This window comes from Thunnus thynnus, chromosome 18, assembly GCF_963924715.1.
Source record: "Thunnus thynnus chromosome 18, fThuThy2.1, whole genome shotgun sequence".
NCBI lineage: Eukaryota > Metazoa > Chordata > Actinopteri > Scombriformes > Scombridae > Thunnus > Thunnus thynnus.
The window spans coordinates 9,668,711-9,689,237 of NC_089534.1; the positions used below are offsets into that span (position 1 = coordinate 9,668,711).

The 20,527-nt window shown below is 37.9% G+C and overlaps 1 protein-coding gene and 1 long non-coding RNA gene across 2 annotated transcripts in view; one reads left to right on the forward strand and one right to left on the reverse strand.

Moving 5' to 3' along the window:
- Positions 1 to 16,445, forward strand: part of LOC137168778 (centrosomal protein of 128 kDa-like) — a 43,069-nt gene extending 26,624 nt beyond the window's left edge. Inside the window, exons 20-25 of the mRNA XM_067571519.1 lie at positions 3,051 to 3,100; positions 4,397 to 4,420; positions 7,367 to 7,444; positions 7,819 to 7,932; positions 14,692 to 14,800; positions 15,596 to 16,445. Coding sequence (XP_067427620.1) covers positions 3,051 to 3,100; positions 4,397 to 4,420; positions 7,367 to 7,444; positions 7,819 to 7,932; positions 14,692 to 14,800; positions 15,596 to 15,669 — 449 coding nt within the window. The 3' untranslated portion in view covers positions 15,670 to 16,445. The remainder of the gene's footprint in view (positions 1 to 3,050; positions 3,101 to 4,396; positions 4,421 to 7,366; positions 7,445 to 7,818; positions 7,933 to 14,691; positions 14,801 to 15,595) is intronic.
- LOC137168780 (uncharacterized) lies at positions 16,286 to 17,860 on the reverse strand. Its single transcript, XR_010924340.1, has 2 exons — positions 17,749 to 17,860; positions 16,286 to 16,575 (listed from the first exon to the last, which is right to left on the reverse strand). It is a non-coding gene; the product is annotated as an uncharacterized lncRNA (long non-coding RNA).
- Positions 17,861 to 20,527: the final 2,667 nt, after the last annotated feature.

Below are 20,527 nucleotides of genomic sequence, written 5' to 3' on the forward strand. Positions count from 1 at the left end.
CTCTTTCTCTCATTTACATATAATCACACCAAGAGTAATAACTAATTCAATGCCTTCATATTACTGAAGGGTTTTTGTTCCTGAAGAGTTTTTGTGTGTTGTATTGTAATGAACGCTTGTGAAAATAGCTGTGTGTGTGTGTGTGTCTGCGCCAGTATCTGATGCATTGTTGTTTTTTCAGATTGTGCACACGGGTGTGTCTGTTTATGATTACAAATGTTTGAGAACCAACACTGAGACTTCTATGGGAAATAGACTTGTTTTTTCCCGTCCACAGTCCCATTTTTGACTGAATTCCTTCTAATGAGCCGTAACTGCCCGAGGAAGAACAACTTGATTTCAGCACTTCCTCTAAACAATACAGGGGGAATCGGCCTAATTTGTGTTCCATTAACAGAACGAAGAGTTAAAAGACACAGTGAGACCGTAGATAGAGTTGTAGTAAGATGTGGACAGGGAGATGGAGGACCTGTATTGAGACAATCAACTGTCTGTCATTTGACTGTATGCTTTTTGGCTATAGTTGTAATTGCACCATTCAGATAAGCAATCTGATGATACAGCCTCATCTCCAGACCCCATTTGGACCCACATAGTTCACTCTATCTTTGGACCCAGTCAGCCTTTTGACAGAAGTAGTCTTGTCTTAACTGCAGGCAGAAGCACTGATATGGTCTCTTTAGTAATTAGACCTAGGAGTAATCTGTGTGTCTGTTAATGTGTCGCAACAGCTACAAGATCTGGTTATTTGAGTTGAAGCCGTGGGAATTAAAATTTTATCAACTCTGCCTTGAATAGGGCTTGTCAGTAATGTGGTTGCTCAGTGATTCTCTTGATGTATTGTTGCAGAGCAAGACAAAACTGACAAATCCCTATCATGCATGAATACATGCAGTATTGTGTACAGTGGCTGACACAGATTACTAATAACATGAGGCATTCGCAGCAATACTGTCAACCAAGCAGTGTGGCAAATACTAATTATGTGTTTGTTAACCTTTCCCATCACAGCTGATTGTGTTTTTCTCATTTCTGCCATCGATTCCATCAAACTGCAAATTGTAACGTTATGAGGTTTATTTTTCCTAAACCTACTTAACAGCTCATCTCAGAAGATTAGCTATCAATGCCAGCAGGCTGATAATAAGTTAATGTATTATTGTTCGATTGCAATTGCAGTCTGTGTCACTATTTTGTGTCAGACCTTTCATCTCTCGTCCAGTGATGTGACTTGGTCTTTTCCTCTTGAACGCAGATTTTCACTTCCATGAGTATACATTAGTAGCTCTTGTATTACAGGACCTACCCGGTGTTTTAGATCAGATGTGACACCGAGTGTGAGTCAGAAAATAGCATTTTTCTCTTTCCTCTGCTGCCTGTAGACTAGATTTTCCCAGTTATCTGAATCCAGAGGAGGAGTGGAGACACTGGAAGTCTGTTGTGTAGTCAGAAATGGTGTTTGTTGTTTTTTAATTTTTCAAGTATTCCTGTCTAGCAGGCCGGCTAGGGTGTGTGTTTGTTTACATGTGTGCATGAAGAGATGGAGATGCATTCATCCCCAGGCAACTGGATATTGAACTTGGGGGCACCCTTTGAGACAGAGGGTGAGACAAGCAAAGAAGCAATTGCAGTAATATGTTTGCCGAGGCATTTCTAAGCTGTTGAGCTGAGTGCTTTCAGAAATGCATAATGAGACGTTCTTTGATCAGTATATTACGGTTCGTATCAGTGTCTAACGTTATGTATGATGCTGCACTCTGATTGGCTGAGCCATGTTTCAAGCCTTCATAAATAGTGCAACGGTTGAAGTAAATATTATTCCAACCCAATCCATACTCTCTGATTATACTTCATAATGTTTCATTATTCATATAATGTCTTGACATCATTTTATTAAAAGTTAGTACAAGGTTTAAACGTGTAAATATTGTGGCATTTGCTTAAGGATCCCCTCCAGGCATGTTTTAAGATATATAAAATTACTCTGCTTTGAATGATAATTTGTGTCTAATACATTTTTTTTTTTCAACGATATAAGTTCAATTACCTCGTTAAAATCCTTAGAATGACATCTCCTCCTCCTGCTGCATTGAAAAATAAGATGCTATGATACATATCTTTCAGTTCCAAAGTTTAAAGTCTGATACAAGTTGTCTCTTCATCATCACACTTGTGTAAGTTGCATACCGATCCACGATTGGCTCCAAACTAGTTGTGATGTCACAAATGATGCTCGTATGTAGATGCGTTAAACTCTGATTTAAGATGAGCACAGAAAAACTTTCCCCCTACAGCAGACAAATGTGAAAACATCCTTCTATTGCCTGCAGAGTGAAGCTCAAACATCTAAGTGAAGGAACAAGAAGCAAAACACATTTTTGAATGGAGGGGGACTTCAATAAAACTCTGCTGTTTAAATAAAATCAGTTATTCCTCTAAATCAATCAGAGATTGTAATTAAAACAATTTGATGCCGTAATCAACAACAGAATCAGAATTTGTCTTTCTTCAACCTATTTGGGTAAAAATAATCCACAAGCAGAAAAATTGTTTTAAACTGTTTAACATATTGGAATGAGTAGCATTCATCACATAATAAAAACACTGTTTTAATCAATTCAATTAACTTTAAAAAGTTATTTACAGGTTCTGAGCCCGTATGTATTTTCCTGCACAATACACTTGCACAGTGCATACTTCATATACACTGATCAAATTCATATAAGATATGCTTGAATTAAATAGAGTTAAGTAGCTTTGCATTAAGAAAAAGAAAATAATCCTGCATTACATCTTTCCTTTTAATCGTTCACTTTAATCTTTTTAACATGAGGTAAAGTAAAAACATCTGCTATGATGGAGAACAGTCAACCTATGTCTTGATTTACTTCAATTTCAATACTTATATAAGTTCGTTTTTTATATATATATATATATATATATATATATATATAACTACATTATATATATATATATATATATATATATAATGTAGTTATATAATCCTAGCACCATCCCAACTCAACTCTTACACATCTTCTCCTTTGCAGAGCTGCTGGAGAGGAGTCGCAGGAAGGAGGAAGAAATGAGGAGCCTTCAGGTGAGCATTATACATTTTCATAAAACTAACTTTTTTTTCTGTTCACTTGCGATTGTCAACCTACACTTTAAACAGTACATTTTTAATATCCAGCTGGCCTAATTTCAAATGCATCTGACTAAGAAGAGACAGCTGGTATTATTTTTTTTATACACCACATTGCCTTCAAATTGTTTTTTTTTTTTGTTTTGTTTTTTTTTTCTTTGCTTATCTGTTGGGTTGTTTTTGAGTAACTGCTGCGCTTTGTTCGTCTGAGTTCTGTGTTGCAATGCTACACACATTAGTACACAGCCCTGGGCCTGACAGTCCTTGCAGCCTTGCTTGGACAAGTAGCTAATTACTGCAGACACGAGGCCTTGGAGTTTAAAAGCCACCAGAGGCCTTGTCTCTGTCTTTCAGTATCGCAGCATCCGCACTTGGCAGGCCACCAACTCACCTAGTCTGGAGTAGACTGGCCCCCAGCAACTCACTGGCCCTTTACTTACTATGAAACAGCAAAACACATGCGCACACACATGCTCACTAAAGTGTCTGCTAAGCAATCGTTCTTTCCAAAACTGTCTGTACCTCTGTGAATGCACGCGTGTGCGCGCGCGTGTGTGTGTGTTGGATACCGGGGTCCCATCTGCATGATGGCACCTGCCAGAGCTCGTGCGCAATTAATCAACCCTCTCAGACCCAGTCGAGCTTTTAATTATGAAGGATGAGGAGAGAGAGATGTAGAGAGTAAAGACAGATGAGTGAGGGATGTAGATGAGTAAAAGGGGGGAGAAAAAAAAGAGTTTGGGTTGGGCTGAGGAAAAGAAAGTACCTTTGTTATAAACCATCAACACATTACAGCCAGAGGGGGGGAGGCAGCCGGTTGGGAGGGAAGCAGGTGTGTGTTTGAGTGGCAGATAAGAGGCATAGCATCACTTATGCATCGTTAAAGAGGGAACATCAGTCAGGAGCTGGATGAGCGGCGAGAGCGGTTTGTCTTTGTGTGTGTGTGTGTCAGTTTGTGTGATAAGAAGCCCGTTGTCTGCTAGAGACTCTCTCTAGCCCCTGCATTTCCTTCCCTTGTTACCCATTTGTTGGAACACTCTACTCCTCTCTTCTGTCATGTTTCTCCCACACACACATTAACTGGTTTTCTCTCTGCTAATCTACTATTTTTTAGCAGTTATCTGGACTCACTGTCTCGTAAACTCAGCAGCATTTTCTGCCTCATTTCGTTAATTTAAGCCTTTCTTTGGCATTGGTTCTTACTTTTTTTGCATGTAAAGTAATTTCTGCTGTGTTTGTGTGTCTTTACAGGACCGTGTTTTGGATCTGGAGATGGTAAGGTTTGATTGCTGTAATCAAATAAAGACAATTGGTATGTATATTCTGGTTTAGAAAGCCAGGAGTTATGACGTACCCTAGAGTCGTTAAACTGGAAGTCATGTCGACTTTCAGCGTGATTCAATGTAGCTGTGTAGGCAGGTTCACCTGAGGTTATGTTTGTTTAGCAACCCATAGAGGCTAACACAGAGTTGGAAATGATTGCTTTAGTCAAGGCTCAGAGCTCTGTTAATCATCATAAGTCTTGCTGATGGGGTTAAGAACCGAGCTGTACTGACAATACAGCATTGACCTCACCATCCAAACTGTTAACGTCCACCACTAACATCCTTAATCAGCTATTAGATGTCAGCCTGAAATTACTTAGCACTACTGAAAGGTTGTATTGACCCAAGCGCTTTTTACTTGCTTGAAAAAATAAATAAATGAAGCTGTCTAACGGACGCTGTCCATCCATCACAATTATGTGGTACGCTTGGTCACTTCAACCTTCAATTAGCTGTCATGAGATAGAAGAGGAAGTACCTTGGACCATCAAGCCAAATAATTTCTGCTTACCCCAACAACAGCAGCAGGATGCATCGACCCACTTTCCACTCAGCTCGGATGGTGGGGATCATCCAGAAATTCTTACTTATATGTCAGTGTGCCGTTGAGGGTAGCAATCAGCATGACGCCTTTTAACAAGCAGTTCTTATGATGCTTTAATACTTGATCTGAATGGGGACGGGAAGGCTATTGAACATACAGTGGAGAGAATAATAGAATGGAGTAGTTACTTAATCAAAGATTGCTCTGAGTGTGGTCTAACTGAAGTCCTCAATTAGCTCTTGAATATAACCAATCACAGTGTTTGTTTACAATAACTTTTGGGTAGAAAACCCATGCGTCATGTACATACAATTTAATGGTGCAGAGCAAAAATAAATGTCAGTTTAAGCAAGTACAGAAGTAAACAAAGAAGCGCAAGTAAATAAGTATAAGCAATAAGTAGTAAAAGTAATTATAAGTAAGTATAAATGAGTAAAGCAGTGGTAAGGCAGCTTCTCACTATCATATTATCAGAGACGCTAGCAATGCAACACAGTACATAAAATAAGTACAGCAGAAACGTCAGGTGGGTCAGAACACCATGTTTAACTATATATCTTTAAACACTTACGGCTGAAAATGACAACAGAAATAAACAAGTTTGCCGATTTCACACATCTCTGCAATTCAAATCAACTGCCAGTTGTCTACCTGGAAGTGACTGTTGTTGTTAGCATGACGTCACAGTGATTTGGTCTATTGACCAGGCAGTATGACATCATGCCTATTAGCATGCAGGTTTGACAGATGAGCATGCCATTTTCAAATTCATTTAACAGCAGTTGTAAATGTAATAGAATCCATAGAAAGTGAATGGAGATTGTATAGATTGGATTCTCAGCAATGCCCATTTTAAGATGGACATGCCTATTGGGAGCAGAAAACAAGAACTAATTTTGCAATGAAGGTAAAAATGACAAAATAATTACAAAAAATATATATCTTCCAAGAAAGAAATGCTCTCCCCTTGTAGACTTGAAAGATCTCTGGAAGCTTTGTAACGGATGGCTGCTGTAATCAGCTTAGATTGAACAGTTATAGATTCCTACAGTGACCCAGAGTCACTGCCGAAAATGCTTGTTGAAACTTCCTCAACACTCCTGTAGCAGAAACCACTTGTTTACCTTTAATCCATATGTTCAGTATGTGCCAAACAATCCACGCTTTGACAATAAATGGCTAAAATGCTACCTCTGGCATAGCTTCAGAGCTACAAGGAGGCACGGCATGACAAGCTAACTATTGTATTAAAAGTGTCCAAAGTTTAAATTCAGTGCTTCTCACTAACACATGTTTATGCTTGAGGTCTAACAAACATGTTAGATGCATTTCCTTCCTCATAAACACATCGTTCTAGTGGTCAGTAACTCCACAGGGTAACCTTTAAGCAATGTTGTGGAGCCAGTGATAGTTTTGATGTTTATTAATAAGTTGCGGGCACTGAGTTTACAACATTGTAGATTTAGTATCTGAGCAGTAAAATATACTCACAAAATGACTTTTTGACTGAACTGCAAACAGTCTAAATACAGGCTTGTGGTTCGTATATGTTATCATAAAGTTGATTTTAAGGGACATTAGATATTCTTATATGCACAGTCTCATATTTCACATTCTATCCTGTCATGTGGGAGGATGTTAATAAAACATAATAGTGCCAACAGTTTCAGCTGTGCACCCTTGTTATCTGGCCAGTACATCCCGTTATCTGTACAAATACAAAGGCATCAGTAGACGCTACAGAGCAGTTAAAGCCCACGGACAGCTGATCCAGCTGTGTAGCCGTCATCAGTAATCATCGCTTCAGATGACCCTTTGACTGGGAATAATTTCCCATTTCACTAAATGCATATCTCATTGATTTCTTCCTCGCATCTCTCCCTTTCATCTTTCCTGGGCTTTAAGTGGGAGGTGCTGAGGAACGAGGAAAAGACACGTGAGGGAAAGAGACTGTTAATGAGGATGTTACCCTGGTATTTACCCATGTATCCATTTGCTGTTGAGTTGTTGCATTGTAGTGCCTTATGCTTGTCCCCCACATGGCAACATATGGTGTTTTGTCCTTACTTTTAAAATGAGAACGCAAGATATAAACTATGGCAATAGATTGTTGTTCAAACATTTACATTGAAACACATGATAGTGTTATGATGCCTTAATGATATGAGCTGTGTTGACTTATCTGATAAGTGTCTTTACAGGTAGTGATGTCTGTAGATGTCACAGAATTAAATGGCGAGAGTTAAATGGCTGAATTTAATATCAAAAAACACTGATAATGCTAGATTGCTATGTAAATCAACTGATTTTGCATATATATATATATATATATGCATGTTTTCTGATTACTAGAACACAAGAGTAGCCTTGGACCACTTGGAGTCAATTCCAGAGAAACAATGCCTGATGGAAAACTTCAAAGATTTGGAGGTGGGTTCCACTTGAAGCCTAGATACATTTTTTTTGTATGAAAATACAGTGGCAAAGAATGCTCTTAGTTCAACTTGATTTTCTCTTCACTATTTTATTTTCCCAAAACAACAACCCCAGATGCAGTTAAACATGAAAATTGAGACAGACTTGTTTATATACATTAGGACATGTCAAATGAACACATGAAATGCTGAAAACCACTGTGGTCTGTGTGAATAACGTACATATTTCCATGTTCCACTATATTACTGTATATGAGGGCAGACTTTTTCTGTGCACAGGGATTTTTTTTTTCCTTTGGGCCTGGTTAATGACCATTTCTGGCTCATTCCTGGTCAGGTTTTGACACAGCCTCCGTTTTGTGCCCCTAGGAGTCACAGCGGCAGAGGGAGATGGTCGAGAAGCGCTACGCCAAATACAAAGAAATCGTCTGGGACCTGCAGCACCAGCTGGACCAGTCCAAAAGCAGAATCCAAGAGTGCAGGGTACAACACACACACACACACACAGACAGTTTCTCTTCTGTACTCTCAAAAAATGAGCTTTATAATGCCTTAAAAGAGCCTGTACTACCAAACAACAACCCACCCTTTTTCTATTTCAGTCGCTAATTGCACTGCTTTGTTCAAACAGCAGCCATTTGGATAAGGATAGCCTGACTTTGAGAGCCATTTATGAGTCTAGCTCGCCCACATCGGTGCCAGTGTGTGCACTACACCTAATTTGCAACTTGTATGAATAAATGAATAATTTCACATGCTGGTAATGCATCATGGATGGACAGAGTGGGACAAGCTCACGCAATGGCACAAATGTACACTCTAACAAAACCTGAATTTTACCAGTCACTGATAATTGCTACAGTCATTTTCTCTGCTATAAAGCAGTCAGGGGAGCCATCAAGACATCATTGTTGACAACTGATTGCTATCAGCAGTTTGCAACCTCCCCTAAACAGCTATACAGTCACTTTTTAAATGGTTTTAATCTGCCAGATTACCTCGTTGGTTTGCCAAATGACTCCCTTGTTGAGTGATAAGTGGCAATTGCATTAGCTTAATAGCAGCTGTCCACCCGGGGTTTGTTAAGGAAAAAGGATGGATGGAATGTCTTTACAAGACTTCCATCTTGATCAAAGTCAGCAATGCCAGCGAGAACAAACAGCTTCTACACCAAATGAAATAGTGGCTCCTTGCTTGAAACACCAGTTACTAAAGCTCTACTCAGACAGGATTCATTTTTGGGTCAATGTTTGCCCTGTCATCTGTTATGCTAATGATTGATATACACAGGATAAAATACATCTGGAATATGTGTCAAAACTTCACCATTTGGCAGTGACTTGGCGGTCCTTGCAATAGAATCACAAACTTTTTGGAGATATCTGTTCAGCATGCGACACTTCACAGGCAAATAAATGTCTGCAGAAGCAGCTTGTATCACACACACAAGAGCACACAGTTCATAGAGAGTATCAAATCACTCACTTCCCAAATGGAGCATTTTATAATTTTGTAAAACACTCAGGATCAAACACTGGTCCAAACAAGCGTTTTGGGAGATAGCCAATTTTTGACCCTTAACTCTTGTTTTTGATCTTTTGAATTTGATTTTGTGTCCTCTGTGTGCTCTGTGAAGTGTATTACTGTAAGATATATCTCATACAGGGCTGTTCACACTCGGATGCACTGCAGGATGGAAATTCTATATTGTTTGAATTAAGCCATGCAAGCAGGGATGTGGCTACGTCGTTCTCAGTTGTCTGTCACACTTTAGACTAACAGACTAATGTAATATCTCATCAACTATTTGTTGAATTTTTCCATTGTTCCATCTTGAGTTGAATTGTTTTCAAACAGCTGAAGATGGTATTTGTCAGTGTCACTAATAATGAGTGTAGTTTACACAGTGGATGAATAGTTATCTACCACTGCAGCTGTAAAACAGGCTGTGTTGGTCATGTGCATTGGATAAATATAGTATTTATTTACCAATTTAGCAGTTATAGTTTCCTCGATTGATGGACTTCAGTTGATGTGAGGGAGGAGGAGGATATTTTTGTATAATTTAGTGCCAAGTCAGAAAAATATCAGAGTGCCAGATTACATGCAAATGAAAGAAGGCCATTTTAGGACAAGTCAGATTGAGATTGTCAGGCTCTGCCCTACATTCAGCCTTTTTGTCTGTGTGCTTCAAGCTGAATGCTAGTGTTGGAATACTAACATGGTAACTTCCTAACATGTTAATCGAGTCATGCTGATAATGCCATTTGGCATGTAACATTTATATGGAATTTGAAAATATGGGGGCATCCAGATGAATACCATACAAATGCAACATTCCCTATGTTACAAGTCGAACCCCCTCTCTCCCCAATGTTTACAGTCTGTTTCTCAACTGTTGCTGTCCATAAAGGCAAAAATGCCCCACAAAAAGCTTTTAAAACAAGACTAGGTCAAAACTTAGTATATGGCTGGACAGTGTACAGTATGAAATGATTGAAGATATATGGTTAAATCTGTTTGTTTAAATGTAATATAAGATGGTAACGTCTTCAAGAATTTCATTTTATGAATGTAAAATTTGGCTAAAATAATGAGCAAATTAATGCCATTGCTGGAGAAATTAGAATTGTTGAATATTAATAAGAAATCATGTTTTTGGTAAAATTTCCTTACAAAAATATACATTAAGACCCGACTGAAAATCAGCCCAAAACATTGTCACATGTACACACTGAATAAACACATGTTCCAGCGTTTCCACCATACAATTACAAAAAGAGCATTGATCTTCTATACTAGGAGTATACGTGATAAGCATATAATGTCAGTTGACAGTGCATTAATTACAGTACTATGCTCACTTTGGGAGACAGGAACACTATATTTCTCTATAAAATCTTCATTTCCAAATCTTCAAGCCGTTTTACAAGTAAAATGTTGTTGTTAAACCAATTTTCAAAAAATAATGATTTGTTTCTATACATGATATTGACATTATTCCATTAAAAAAGAGACGAACACATAAGAGCTTACCGGTGAAAGTTGGAGAGTTTGATAGGAAGTTTACAGACAGCATAAGAGCACATTGATAACAAGTTATGACCACCTTCTTTTTTAATCAGAAAGTTAGGGGTAATATTCCACATGCAATCTGGATCTTTTAGAAATCTTTTGATCCAGTAATCTTGATAATATGGTTGAATGAGGAAAAGTCCAAAACGTTAAGACCTCCCTCTGTTAGAGACATCAACCTCCCTTTTTTTACCTTGTGTGGCTTATTTTTCCAAACAACCCTGTCTAAACAAGAGGTTTTATTTTTGGTGACATCAAGGGAGGAAAAGACATGAGAGGCTCTTGTTTTTGTATAACGGGCTGCTCAAGCGGCCCACATAGTTACCTGCCCATGCTTCTTCAACAGTCTCTCAAAGATTGATGTCCCCCATGTCCTAGTCCCTATGAAATTAGTTATTTTAACAGTAGTACATTTTCTACCGGACTCGGACCCTCTGTTGACATTCTTAATATCCCGGTCAAGATTAGCAACAGGAAGTTTTGTGCTAGGCCTTCAAGATCTGCTGTGTCATCTAATTTATTAAGCGTTGATTTGCACTGTACAATTTCTTTTTTACTTCCATCTACCTCAGTTAAGCTCGGTCTTTTTAATTTTAGAGCTCTCTCTAGCAAGACTTATTTTAAATGATTTTATCTTGCATGGTTGCAAACTGGGGAAGACTGTCGGGTTGGTGAACTATGCCCCCCATTTTATGATTGTTTCAGTCAGCCCAGATTAAATGGGCATAGTGGAAGTTTAGCTGCAGTGTTTCACAAACCATTCAAATGCTACACCATAAATGTGACTGATGTCTGTAGTTTTGAGATACTTGTTTTTAAAATTAAATTTGCAACCTTCACTCTTCACTATATCAGATTTTTAACCTGAATTCTCAATTTTTTTTTTTATCATCCATCCATCCATCATCTTACTTGTGATAGAATTATTGTAGCTGGTGATATTAATATCCATGTTGACAACCCTTCTGATTTATTTGTCACAGAGTTTCTTAACAGTCAATTAATTTGATTTACAACAACATGTTCTTGAGCCTACAAATAACCACAGGTGTGCTTGGGACCTGGTGTTTACTTATGGTATGAGTATTGGCCCCATACATTTAATTGACTTGCACATATCTGGTCACTTATGTATTTATTTGATAGTATTTTCCAAAGTGACACAGTAAACAAGACTCAATACGCTCACATACTTTCAATGAGGAAACTGTTTCAAAATTTTCATCCATTTTTGCCTGCCAGCAATACTATACCCAATTTTTCAGACACAGACAAGCTGATAAATGACTTCAACCTCCTTTGTACATCCACTTTAGATTCTGTTGCACCTTTTAAGACAAGAATTAAACATAGTACAGGATTGGCACCCTGTATTAATAATGACATTGACTCATAAAAGAGAATGTAGAAGGCTGGAACGGAGGTGGAGGAAGCCGAGGCTTTTCAGATACATTATCAACAAATGAAAGAGTTGATGATGTCTTTTAATGAGCAGGTTAGGAATGCAGGGGCCAACTTTTTTTTCTGTTTCAATTCATACTAATAAGCACAGCCCCAGAGCTCTTTTTAACACTGTGGACCATCTTTTAAATCCTGTAAGTTTTAATCAGTGTAAGTCAACTAGTGGGGAATGTCTTAGATCTTTAACCTTTTTTAATGATAAAATCAGTGAGATACAATCAAAAATTATGGCTCCTGATTCTTTAATTGATGCCCCCTGCCCCAACCATGCTATTTTTATCAAGTTATATGCCTGTCTCTCTAAATGAAGTTATGATCACTGTGTTACACCTCAAACGCTTCATAAGCCCTGTTGATATAATGACCCCTAAATTTCTCTGCGATATACTGGATAAGACTGCCCCTTGGTTGGTCTCAATAATTAACAGTTCTTTATCCTTTGGCTGCAGCCCAGAATATTTGAAGACAACTTGTGTGAAACCACTCATTAAAAAATCCGGCCTCGATCCATCAGAATGCAGCAATTACAGAGCAATTTCAAAACTCCACAAGAAGACAGGTTGCCTACAACTCCTCAAAGTGTTGAGACAAAACAACATTTTTGGAAAAATTCAGTCAGGTTTTAGACAGCATCACAGTACTGAGACTGCTTATTAGTATGACGAATTAACTTTTAAGAATGGCTGATACTGATGAATGTTACATTCTTGTACTGCTAGGCTGCTAGAGGCTGTAGCATAGGGTTGGTATATCTGGGATGGCTTTCAAGTGGTTTTGTTCTTATTTGACAAATTGGATTTTTTTTGTTTCTATTGGTGACCATGTCTCCCCTCACTCTTCAGTAAATCGTGGAGTCCCTCAGGGGTCAATACTAGGACAGATTTTATTTTCACTATATATGCTCCCACTTGGCCACATTATACATGAACATAAAATTTCATTCCACTGCTACGCTGATGACACACAGCTGTATCTCCCAGTAAAGCGTACCGAGATTTCAAACCTCTCCAGTATCAAGTCCTCTCTTGGTCACCTATTAATTAATGTTAAACCAACTGTCAGAAGCCCAGGTGTGCTCTTTGACACTAACCTCTGAGAAACACACTGACAAGTTTACCCAGTCATGCCTCTACCATCTTGACATATTGCTTGGATACGATCCACTGAGTTTCAATGACACTCAAACTATCATTCACGCTGTTATTTCCTCATGGTTGGACTATTGTAATGGTATTTTAAGAGGTATAAATCAGAAATCAATTAATAGACTCCACGTTATTTTAGACTCCAAGTTATTATTATAGTGCTCAGGCAGCCCTTAACTTTTCAAAAACAAATTTACAAAGTGCTTCACAGATACAAATACACAATGCAATTACATATTAAAATGTTACAAATCAATAAGAAATGAAAAATCTTAAGAATAAATAAGTGAGTAAAAGCATAAAACAAACAAACAGAAGGAAAATAAACTCTAATTAATCACCATGATATAAAAAAAGAGTTTTAAAAGAGGTCACTGGGGTTGCTTGTCTCATTTCCAAAGGAAAGTTATTCCACAATTGAGGAGCCCTAACAGCAAATGCCCCACTAGCCCTTTATTTCAAGCTTTGCCCTGGGGACTTAGAGCAACAGATGGTCTGCAGATCTAAGAGAACGAACAAGGGTGTAAGAGATAAGAAGGTTGATGATGTAAGATGGGGCAAGGCTGTCCAGTAATTTAAAAACAAGCAGTAAAATGTTAAAATCAATTCTAAAAACCACAGGTAATCAGTGCAATGAGGCGAGAACAGGGGAAAGTGGTCATATTTTCTAATCCTTGTAAGAACCCTAGCTGCAGTATTTCTAGGTGGTTGATAGATTTTAGGGGCAGTCTGGCTATGGCCAATCCAGCTCTGCCCCAGGATGATGACAGATGTTGACCGGCTGGTTGTCTCAGGGGTCGGGCTGCTAGCAGCTGAGATGACCTTCTGACACCCGGCCAGCGGCTCCTCACATCTCCGAAAACTTTGGAGCAAATTTCCAAATAGGCTTTATTTGGATAAATTGACTACATATTGGTTTATGTTTACTTTCTCACCTGCAAAAATATTAAAACTTTATTAAGTGACATATAAACAGTCCTACAGAGAAATTTACAACAGATTTTGGCCTGACTCACAATCTCTGCCATCGTGGCATTTGGTGTGAAAAATGCATTCTGGGATACTTGGCTGTCCCAAGCTTCAGCAGCCTTTAGCCAACTTCAGCCAATCAATCATTTAGTCAGTCAGTGACTCATTGACGGACAAACATTCTGGTTTGTACAGCTGTTGCGGTCGAGAAAAAAAAGGAAAATATGGTTATCTCCATATGACTTCAATGAGGCAGAAATGTTACATGCCAAATATTAGCATGACATGATTAACATGTAAATAAGTTACCATGGTAGCACGGGACACAGACAAGTACATGAACTGAAGGTTGAATGTAGGGTCGAGCCTGACAAGCTGAATGGCACTTTGTGATTTGATTTGCATGTACTCAAAGATTTACATTTTTGGTTCATTTGTGGTAGAGTTGTAAAAATAACTCTTCTGTCCCTTTTTTTTCACCCATCCAACAATTGTATCTTCTCATGTGTGACGCATGTTATAGCCTCACAGTTGCTAGCGTGGCTGCAGACTTTTAGTCGTGTCAGTTAGTATATGTCCTCCTGTCTTCCAGGATGAGAAGTTGGACGCCACTTCCAGGAGCCTGAGACTGGCTGCTCTTTCTTCTTCCATCAAAGGCTCCAGCACATTCCTTAGCAGCTCTCTGAGATCTGACACTCTTTGTGAGTATTTGTATAATCAAGCTCCAAAAAGTCTTCTCTGACAGCTTATCAAATGGATGGTGTAATGCTAGTCATGTATTTTCTGTATTGTTAGATTATCTGAAAAGAATGTTTTTATCTGAATTCACTTTTTTTAGAATAACATTTTTATTTCACTTCCACCATCTTATGTCAGCAGGTATACTTTTGGAAATGGATATATTTAGCTTTGTATTTGTCTCAATATTGCCCAATTCCACATTACAGTGTATCATAATAAAGCTAAAGGCATGAAATACAGGATTATATATGATCAATTTCACCATGGCAGTCTTTGAGCACTGTCACATTTCCATTCAGTATTTCATCATGGCGCCTAGAGTTCAACTTGACTAAAGTTTCCATCGATGCTCTGGAAGTGTGTCTGTCTGTATTACTGCCAGTGGCTCACAGCCAAAATCACTTGTAGTTTCCTAAGCTGCTTACAGATATTTGGCACAGTGTGAGAGGACTGTACTTTCTGTCACATTGTGTCTCCAGGATTTGTGGCGGCCAAAACATGCCGATGGCTATTTAAACCTAGTGTTAATATACAATGCAATTATCACATGTACTGTATTCATGCCTTTAGCAGTAAAAGGCAGTGCTACTCATATTTAGTACTACTTGTTAATATGGAATAGATTTTTATAGATAGAATAGATTCATAAAATAGAAAGGAATGTAGTATTCCAGCATTTGTGACAATGATAAACTGGGAATATATTCATTGTTTTTCCTTTCTTCTCTGTTGTTTTGCTTTCATCTTTGCCGCAGCCCCACACAAACGCCTGACCACTTCAGACTTTGGTGACTCATCAGTCAACAGGGCCAAACCTGTCACAGATTAGCTCAACCTCAAGTGAACCTTTATCTGTATCTCTACAAACCCAAACACTCGGTGCTTACAGCTGATTCTACCTGCCTGGTGCTCAGCCAGAACGAAGAGCAACTTGACCATTTTTGGAGGCCTTGCACTCAACACTAATCCTCCTCCACTACCTCAACCAGGCAATCACTGAAGGTGCTAAAGGAGCTAAAGGATAAGACTGAGATTTCCTAGCCAACTTTTAGAAATGCTTCGACGGAGGGAATATAAGTTTTGACACTGTAAAAGGAGAGTATACTGTAAAGTGTTTGAAATGTTATTTATACAAGCCTGAATTGAATGTATTTAAAGGGATTTTTAAAAGATTTTAACCAAAATTGTTTTTCACTGATTTTACATTTTTTTGCAGTTGTTACAACATTTACCTGCTCAACAAATTTTTCAAATATTGTTTACTTTATGAGTCATCTGTAACCTTATTATCATGCCAATGTGTTTGTGCTAAAAATGAAAACGAGTTGGTAAAACTCTACATAAACAGAACTCAATGAGAGCTCTGGTGCCTTTTGAACAATATGCATTTTTTTTTACTAATATACTGTGTTGTCTTCATCATGAAAATGTGACATCTTTACCACGACTTTTAATGTATTGACCAATTTTCTTTATTACTTTCTTCTTTTTTTTTATGCAGTACATACATATTTGTAAAAAGATATATAAGCACACATAGATGTCTATTTTTTATTAAATGTGAAGGAAGTATATGCACTACAAATAAATACCCATGCAGCTAAATGTCTGGTTTTTATAAGCACACTTCCTTTATTTCACAGTGAAGTGTTTGCTGTGCAGCAGCCGAGACTCCAGCTACTCCCACTGGTATATCTTCTGCTTTTTCCTAAAATCCTTCATTGTAGAAAACAACCTAAAGCCACAGGAGAGAGAAATGCCTTCTTTTAATTTACTGCTAGACTTCAAAGGTGCAAACACAGTACCTGCTGTGTAAACATTTCTCTAAGTTGTACATAATCTTGTCTGAGCCACATGTTTTGAGAGTTTGTGCAGTACCTTTGGGAAGGTAAGGTGGTGTAATGTAAACCTACACTTGAAGAGCTTTAACATCACTGAATGTGCTGGCAGGTACGGAGCCCCAAATCTGACAAAATGTTAAAGGTTTTCAGATGAGCCAAAAAAAATATGACGAATACATCAATAAATAACATTGTTGGTGAAATAATTAAAATAGAGCGTGAAAAGAAAAGCTTTATAGTTTTCCTTTAACCTACAATTAATTTATGGAATCTATTAAAACTTAATTTATTTTACTATTTATTATTTATCTTTCACTAGCTTATTATATTTCAACTCCTGCATTTTACTTTTTTTTTGGTTTGTTTTGTTTTGCAACACATTTAAGCATTTATCTACTTTCCTCACACATTTCCAATTTTCCTAATGCTCATTATGTATTAAGAGGGCTATGTGGCTAGTTTACCTGAAAAAAACTTTTAGCATAACACACTAAGTAGCCATTTCAGCTAGCTGCTAGCTTAAGCTAACTTGATCACATGGTGCATCATAAAACTACACCAGCTGGTGCTCATAATGTTAATTATCCATGTAAATGTTCTGCATCCAGCTATAGAAGTATAAACTTTTGTAAGAGTAGTTGAAGCATTTTAGCTGGCAAGCTATAGCTAACATAAACTGAACAAAATATATTGATGCTCTGAGGAATAACAGATATGGCTGAAATGTCAGCATTATTTTAATAAAACATGAAGCTGCACATACATTGCTTTGGTGGTGTGTCTTGTTTATTGATGCACTCGGTTGTATTTGTCTCGTCTGATAATCCAGCACATTTTGTCAGTTTCAGGCTCTACAGCAGACAGGGAATCAAAATGTAATTGAAATTAAGGTATAATTTATAAGGTATAAATTGAATATAAAAGGATCTCAAGAGAATCTGGGTCTTCTGATCATATTCTGCACTGCGTCTTTTTATAGCACTAACGGTGCTATAAAAGTGGTTAATTACACTCCCCAAAAAGTAAAATTAATTACACCACCTTGTGATAATTTAAGTGTTATTCACTGCAGTCATGTTCCTCTTGAGTAGCATGGTACTTTCATATCTGAAATGATACATACAAGATGATTTTATCAAGCCAAAAGAAATATGCCCCCATGCACGACTTAGCTTGTGGGGTTTTCAGCGATGTTAGCGTCATGGCGATGTTGGTCAGTCCACCACTTCAATGAAAAGTTACAGAAATAATGTGCTTTCTCAATAAAATAATCAGCGGTTCAAGTTAATATATCTGCTAGATGCAAGGCTTAAGTATTTACTTTTTCAATAACATTAACACCAACACACTAAGCTATTTGATTAAAATGTGTAAATCAATTAAAAAACTGTTTTCTTTAACCTTTGAAATTTTGAAATAAATTGAAAATTAGATAGTTGACTTTAATGGTATTTATTCATGATTTTGAAACCAAGACCCACTCAACAGAAACTGTCAATTTAGGAACATCATTACAATTTCAAGCTAAATTATATTATGACATGCTTTCTCTTAATACATAAAATGTGGTATTTTTGAAGACAATAGTAAAAATATATGTAAAAAATATAATTATCATCAATGGACATATAATGTACCCACAACTGTAGAATGACTTGACTTTTCCTGCTGCACCACAGGGTGACATTTTTTGGCTTCCATATATCTGTGTGTGGATTTCCAGGACATCCTTTGCATCTCAACACTGTCTGGATGGATCAGCACCAGATTATATACAGATAGTTACTTAAGTTCCAAGACAATGAATCACTATGACTTTGGTGATCTCCTTACTTCCCATTCATTTCTACTATCTTAAGTCTGAAACTTGTCCAAAACTTTGGTCAAAATACCCATCAGCCTCAGCTGTATTTTAGTGCTAATAAGCAATGATAAGCAGCAACTGTTAGCATGCTAACACACTAAACTATGATTGTGAATATGGTAAACATATTTACTTATCATTTAGCTCAAGGCTCCTCCTATTACTCCTCGATGATACCTCGGCACTGGAGCTTAACATACAGAACAGATGTTTCCTCCTTGCTGGGCTCACTGCAGCTAAAAGGATTGTGGTCGGCCGCTGAGAACCTCCACATTTGTTATCGATAAAAGAGTGGCTCTTGTCATACAGAGAGATTGCCCAACTAGAGCTCTCCTGTGCAGGTTAAAAGCATCAAAACCCCAAAACATTACTTGTTGGGCAGAGTTGCTGGGAAAAATCAAACATTTCCTTGAAACTGCATGAATTACTGGTAGTTGTTTTGTATTGTGGCTGCATTTTCTTTTGTTATTGTATGGAAGTTATGGACGTATCCACATGCATATATGTATGTATTTCCCCCAAAATTTTAGGGTCTTGCTTTTGCTCCTTACCATGAAATACGGTCTAGGGTCTTAGTGATGATGGGTGGGGAACAGGGTAATGTTCTGTTTTTTTAGTATTTTCCACTATTTTGTGTTGTTGTGTTCGGTGCTTGTTTGTGGGTGGGGCCGGGGGGGGGGGGGAGTGACTTTCTGTATACTGTTGCCATGTACTGGTTTGCATCTGTTTCGTCTCTCCAGATCTGTCCAGTTTTGTGTTGTGTTTGGTGTCTTTTTATTTATACAATAAATAATTGATCACAAAAAAAAAAAAAAAAAAAAAAAAATAGCTCAAGGCATTGTTGTGCCAAAGTTCAGGCTCACAGAGACACTAGCATGGCTGTCAACACTTTTGCCAGCTGTACAACACAAATCCTAGTTAAAAACTTCTGTAGGTTTCTTTTGTACAGCAGCCTGTCATATTTAAAGAGAAAAATTAATTGACAGTCAAGTCTTCCCCCCTCTCAAAAAATCAAAGCTTTATGAGAGTTGTGGAAATTTTGAATACACTTCAATACTAATGTACTGTCTCTCAACCTCTGAAGAAACATAACTGTTATTCCTTTAACAACATTTTCAAAAAGAAAATGTTAAAAGAGGCAAAGTTTAGACATAATAACAAAGGCAAAAAAAAATAGTTCGACATATTCCAGGCGATTACGGGTCCAGTCTGACAAAATGTGTCTGTCTTTTGTAGAGCAGAATCCAGAGGAAAGCAAGGCTCAACCGAGCTTAGAGCAAAAATGAGCTGCGAAGCTGTACTAAGCCTTTGCTCAATCCCTGTTTCCCCTCTTAAGTTCTAAGTACATTTGGAAAGCCGAGGTCCAGAGAAAACACCGAACATTTCTCGGAAGCACATATTCCAGCGCAGATCGACTGCACTGGTGTGATGACGCCTTAATGATGATTGTACATTTATCTATTGACATGTGGTAGCCGGTTCGGGGTCGAGCACTAAATATAGATGGATGGTGAGTCCCCGACCAATCCAGAAAAGTCTTACAGACAATGGGGACTGTAAAACTGAAAATTTAGGATTGTTATTCTGTAACTCCTTTTTCAACTTTGGGATGAGAGCAGAGTGAGTTCAGCAATAATGTTTGTTTCCTATAAGCGATCAAAACTGTTCTCAGACTTCAATTGGAAGATGATGAGCAATCTCTGAGTTTTGCTTCTTCCCTCCTCAGTCATCATAGTATTGATAGTTTCACATTTATCTAAATAAATCACATTTGGCGAGCTTGTCGCTTAGGAATGTGAGACACACACACACACACACACACACACACACAACCTGGCTCCCTAATGTGCTTCTTTATACTGTAACTTTGTCCCTAGGAAAGTGTCTGCTTAAGCCGTATTAGGTTGCAAAACACATGCAAACTCATAGATCAGTCCTGCTGCTCCCAGCAGACTAGTTTCCCCATTTACATTCTGCCTCAT